General features: G+C 38.2%; 1 protein-coding gene across 4 annotated transcripts; it reads left to right on the top strand.

Moving 5' to 3' along the window:
- Window positions 1–689: 689 nt before the first annotated feature.
- LOC143619801 (lipid phosphate phosphatase 2-like) lies at window positions 690–4579 on the top strand. Of its 4 annotated transcripts, none has more exons than XM_077091658.1 (8): window positions 690–848; window positions 2998–3222; window positions 3313–3400; window positions 3476–3585; window positions 3667–3760; window positions 3831–4019; window positions 4085–4144; window positions 4240–4579. In XM_077091658.1, the coding sequence occupies exons 2-8, from the start codon at window positions 3007–3009 to the stop codon at window positions 4419–4421; spliced, it is 939 nt and encodes a 312-aa protein (XP_076947773.1). In that variant the 5' UTR covers window positions 690–848; window positions 2998–3006; the 3' UTR covers window positions 4422–4579. The 4 variants fall into 4 exon arrangements, with proteins under 4 accessions (XP_076947773.1, XP_076947766.1, XP_076947769.1 ...); XM_077091654.1 differs by having other exon boundaries at window positions 704–848; window positions 2992–3222; XM_077091651.1 differs by having other exon boundaries at window positions 3313–3585.
- The last annotated feature ends 406 nt before the right edge of the window (window positions 4580–4985 follow it).

The following is a 4985-nucleotide window of genomic DNA, read 5'->3' as shown; positions in this document are numbered from 1 at the left end:
TTCATGTTATTCTATTCCATAAAATAGTTATGGTCTTTTAGAACAGTAATACTATTACTGGATCATCAAAGAAAAGTTTTGAAAATTGCAACTCATGTCAATCAAACTTATAATGTATACAGTAGAGTGGGTACTAAGCCATGGCCCATAGGTTATTTTTGGGTTAAAAGCCAAGGAAAAAGAAAGAATGGAGCAGGTAGGTAGCACTGTAACAGTAGGTTTTGTCTCAATACTCTTCAATCTACCCACTGTTACAATCACACCTCGAATCTTTAGTTGTTTCTTTTTTTTTACCATCGAAGTGTTTCACAACACTCTAAAAGTCAACACTCTTAGTCCTCATTCACACACGCAAAAAAAAACCGAGAAAAAGATACTCATTTTGACCCAAACCCATCTTGACCTAAATCCATCCTGACCCCTTTTGTTAAATTATCCATCCTGACCCACACCCATCCTAACCCAAATCCATTCTGACCCAACAACCCAACCCAACCCAACCCATTCAATTTGACACCTCTACAAAGACATGATAATCGTGTTGGTCTATTTTGGTATCCATCCTTTACGATAAATAAAAAAGAGGTGGCCAGGTCACTTTATATCTTATAAATAATAATTGATTGGGATTTAAATAAAGTTATTAATATTATTATATCTGGTGGGAACATTATTGTGCATGCTTTGCCTTTCAAGTCTCAATCGGTCTCTTCTTTTTGACTCCGTCACCGTGGCGGTTCATCAATACACTATACAAACGATTCTCTAATCTCTCTTTATCTTTATCTCACTCTCTCTCTCTCTCTCACACACACACAGTTGCAGAGGCTTCAACTAATTTCATCCAGGTATAATTTGGTTTACTGCTTTCACACGGTTACAGATTCGTTAATTCTTCCTTACGAACACTCATTTTGGTTTTTAAACCTAACATTATCATAATTAGGTTCAGATAACTGAATGTTGACGTCTACGTGCATATTTCTGTTTGTTACAAGACGAATTTTCTAGATGATTTTGTATCACTGGATTGTGTGAACAAGCTGTTAGAATTGGTAGTGTTAATTTTTCTAAAATAATTTGAATTTGACCTAAGACTCATAGCTGGCTACATTTGGACAATTATGGACTATTTGGAGGCAATGCTTGTTATGTTGATGTAATGTGTGTATTTGCATATTTTACTTGATGCTATGGTACTCTGTATCGCGCGCATTTAGGGCTGTAAACGAACTGAACCAAGCCTTGCTCATGTTCGTCAGTTAAGCTTATACTGGACAAGCGAACGGTTCACCAACACCTAACCATAACGAAATTTCTTGTTCGCGTTCGTTCGTTACGGAAATGAACTTGTTTGTGAACGGCGTACAAACGCAAATAAACAGAAAGAATGTTTTATTTGATTTGACTAATCAAGAATGGTCAATTCAAACGGTTCGGTCCAGCTACCAAGTTTGTGTTTGTGTTATTTTAACATTCATATTGATATGTTAATTTACATATAAATTAATCACATAATACTCTTATAAATATTGCTTAATTCTATATGATAAGATTAGAAAATTCATTAAAAATATTCGACCATTCGTGAACAAACATTAACGATTTTAAATAAACACAATATCGAACATTCACGAACACAACTGAATGAACATGGCCTTGTTTGTGTTCATTCATTTAGTTAATCGGATGAAAGTCCTTGATCATGTTCTTGCATTTATTAAAAGAATGAACTTTCTGCCTGAAGAAACACTAAGTTACCCCGGCAGATTACGGATAATCTTAGGGTCAAGTAGATGTTTCCCACGAGGGTTAGGTCCGGCAAAGATGGTTATTCTTCTGATGACCTGCAAAACAGACACCGTGAGCTCGTCACTGAGAAGGGGGGGGTACCTCCTTGTGACCACCCTCCGGCGTGAGAATCAGATTAGATTGCTCTGAATATAAATGTATATTAAGAGAAATAGCTAGAGCAGATAAGATATGTGATGGTATAAGATAGTCTATGATAAGATGTGATACCGTTCCAAGGTGTTGGAGTATTTATAGCCGAAGGTAGGTTTCCAAGCAGGTACAGCCAGCTGTATAATATTCCTTTTCTACCAACTGTGGGCTACGCACGTGCCATGCTGGTGGTTGGTGGGTAGGCAGCGGCTGATAGTGACATGGCCGGCTGTGTACTATTCCTTTTCCACCAACTGCAGGCTATGTACATGCCACGATGAGGGTTGGTGAGTAGGCAGCGGCTGATAGTGACATTAAGTACTAGAGCGTGCTGCTCGTCGTACTGTTGTCAGTGAGCTGTCACCCTGTGATTGGTTCATGGGCTGCTTTGGTCAGATCTTGTCTATTTTGTCCATACCTTGGCAGGTATAGTACAAAAGATCCTCCAGAAGCGTACGGACTGGCTCATTTGGGCGGGAGTATTCCCGCCTTGCTCATTCCTTCTTCAGGTGACATTACTGAATTATTGAGAATTAGTGCCTTGTGTGTGTAGCCTTGCTATTAGTGCGGGTAGCCTTCCCTGATGGCTTGTATCCGCAGCTGCGGGAACAGGCGGGGTACTTCACCATTGGGAGGCTTTTCCTGCGGGAACAGCTTGCGTACTGCGCGTAAGGTCTTCATCTCTCTAAGCATGGTGGGTCCTGCGGAACCAGTTGGTCTTTGCGCAGACGTCCCTCTTCAAGGTGAGTCTTGCGGGTCCAACTGGGCTCTGCTGGGACCTACCTCTTCACTGCCGAACAATTAACAAACAGTTGGCCTAATGTTTAGTTCGTTTATAGCCCTACACACATATTAAGTATGCATTGTTTATCTGCCTCTATCATGAATTCCCATGAGAAAAAAAAATTAGCTACTAATTTATCTACAGTAGTAATCCACATTATATGGATCGAGACTCACCATTGTATTTAAGTCATTGAGCTGAAAATCTTTAACAAAAGTTGTTTTCAACCAAGTTTTACTAAATCAACAGTTTGGTTTGCTAAGTTTAAGGGAGTGGAGATGCCAGAAATCCAACTAGGTGCCCATACTATAAGGACTCATGGAGCTAAAGTGGCAAGGACTCACATGCATGATTGGCTTGTTTTATTATTACTCGTGGTCATTGAAGTCGTTCTGAATGTGATAGAACCATTCCACCACTTTGTTGGGGCTGAAATGATGGCAGACCTTAAATACCCTTTGCAAGACAACACTGTTCCCTTGTGGTCGGTTCCGGTAGGTAATTCTTATAAATGTTACACATGAGTCACCATGACACCTTTATTATCTGTACTAAACTGTTTTATTTTGTTTTTTACCTAACAGATTATTGCAATATTATTGCCTCTTGCGGTAATACTCATTTATTACTTTGTTAGAAAAGATTTTTACGACCTGCATCAAGCAGTGCTAGGTAAATATTATTTACAAAATACATTTTCATGCCTGCTAAATTTTTTGACTTATATATCTCATCATGTGCTATCAGGCCTTCTGTTTTCAGTACTTATCACTGGAGTCTTAACTGATGCAATTAAAGATGCGGTTGGTAGGCCCCGTCCAGACTTCTTCTGGCGCTGCTTTCCTGATGGCAAAGCGGTTAGTTCTCAAAATCTTAGGTCTAGTTTGTTACCATCTTTTATATGCTTTTGTTTTTGTAACATCATATTGTACACTCAGGTGTTTGATCCTGTAACCAGTAGAGTCATGTGTACTGGATTAAAATCTGTCATTAAAGAAGGACATAAAAGTTTTCCAAGTGGGCATACATCTTGTAAGTTTTCCTTGTTTTTAACCATAGGCAAATTGAAAAAAAAAATAATAATAATAAATTCAACATGTAGGGTCATTTGCTGGTCTTGGTTTTCTGTCGTGGTACATGGCAGGAAAGATTAGGGTATTTGATCAACGGGGACACGTGGCAAAGCTTTGTATTGTTGTCTTCCCGTTACTCATTGCAGCCTTAATTGGTGTTTCACGGGTCGATGACTATTGGCATCATTGGCAAGATGTATTTGCAGGAGGTCTTTTAGGTTTGTGCTGACAAATTCTTGGTTTTAAAAACTCATCCTTCAGTTATTAACCGTTAAATGTGCAGGAATGACAGTTGCTTCATTTTGTTACTTGCAATTCTTCCCACCACCATATGACATTGATGGTACACTCTCCGATCTTAAACTTCATTAAATATCCCGGTTGTAATTTCTATTTCTTTTCTACTTTTATTTAAGTTTTGTTACGGTCGGTATGCAGGTTGGGGACCCCACATATATTTCCAGATGTTAGCAGAGTCCAGAAACGAGACGCGACCTGACAATTTAAATGGTTTAAACGTGGCACCATCGGAGATCGAGAACGTGTGTATTTACTCTCGCAATGATGATAACATGAACTCAATTATGGGTGAAATGGAGAGTGGAAGAAGAAGATGTTAGTTCAAACTCTGACTTTTTCTTATTATCCTGTGAATTCAATAGAATCAGTTAGCTTCCAGGATGAAAACCTTTTAGCTTAGTTAAAACTTGTGTAATCCGTATGCACATATGCGCGTTTAGCTTTGTTCATTAAATAAAATCCTAGACTTTTGAAGGTTTTAAGTTTTAATCTAGATGTAAATACCACTAGAAGAACGTGGTACATCCTAACCAAAATCATGTTAACTTTTAGCCTAAAAGTGCATTAGCTGCCCATCTATTATAGACAAAACCTTACATGATATTTTAAAGGGGAATGCTTAAGAGTATAAGTCTATAACTAACCACCCTCATTTGATTTCCACCGTCAAACGGTCGTTCACAAAACAATCAAATGATGTTTTAACTAAAAAAAGTCATAACACTGAAAATTATTGATCAAAATAGTCGTTTAAACAAGGGTCAATCTTTGACAATTATTGCTTAAAACGGCCGTCTGTCCAATAACCAGACAACTAGTCTAATTCTACCTATAGAAGGTTGCACTTTGAGTTTATTATTTTTTTCAAAACGGCCATATGTCCT

The sequence above is a fragment of the Bidens hawaiensis genome, unplaced genomic scaffold (genome assembly GCF_021521415.1).
Source record: "Bidens hawaiensis isolate Kalapana, Puna unplaced genomic scaffold, B.hawaiensis_p1.1 tig00000296_1, whole genome shotgun sequence".
In the NCBI taxonomy this organism is placed as follows: Eukaryota; Viridiplantae; Streptophyta; class Magnoliopsida; order Asterales; family Asteraceae; genus Bidens; species Bidens hawaiensis.
Note: the sequence above shows the minus strand (reverse complement) of the source record. Positions and strands in the feature narration are given on the sequence as shown.

Coding starts and splice junctions, on each gene's coding strand:
- LOC143619801 (XM_077091651.1), top strand. CDS start 3,007: ATGCCAGAAATCCAACTAGGTGCCCATACTATAAGGACTCATGGAGCT. Junction 3,223..3,312: donor TTCCCTTGTGGTCGGTTCCG/GTAGGTAATTCT, acceptor TTTACCTAACAG/ATTATTGCAATATTATTGCC. Junction 3,761..3,830: donor TCCAAGTGGGCATACATCTT/GTAAGTTTTCCT, acceptor TTCAACATGTAG/GGTCATTTGCTGGTCTTGGT.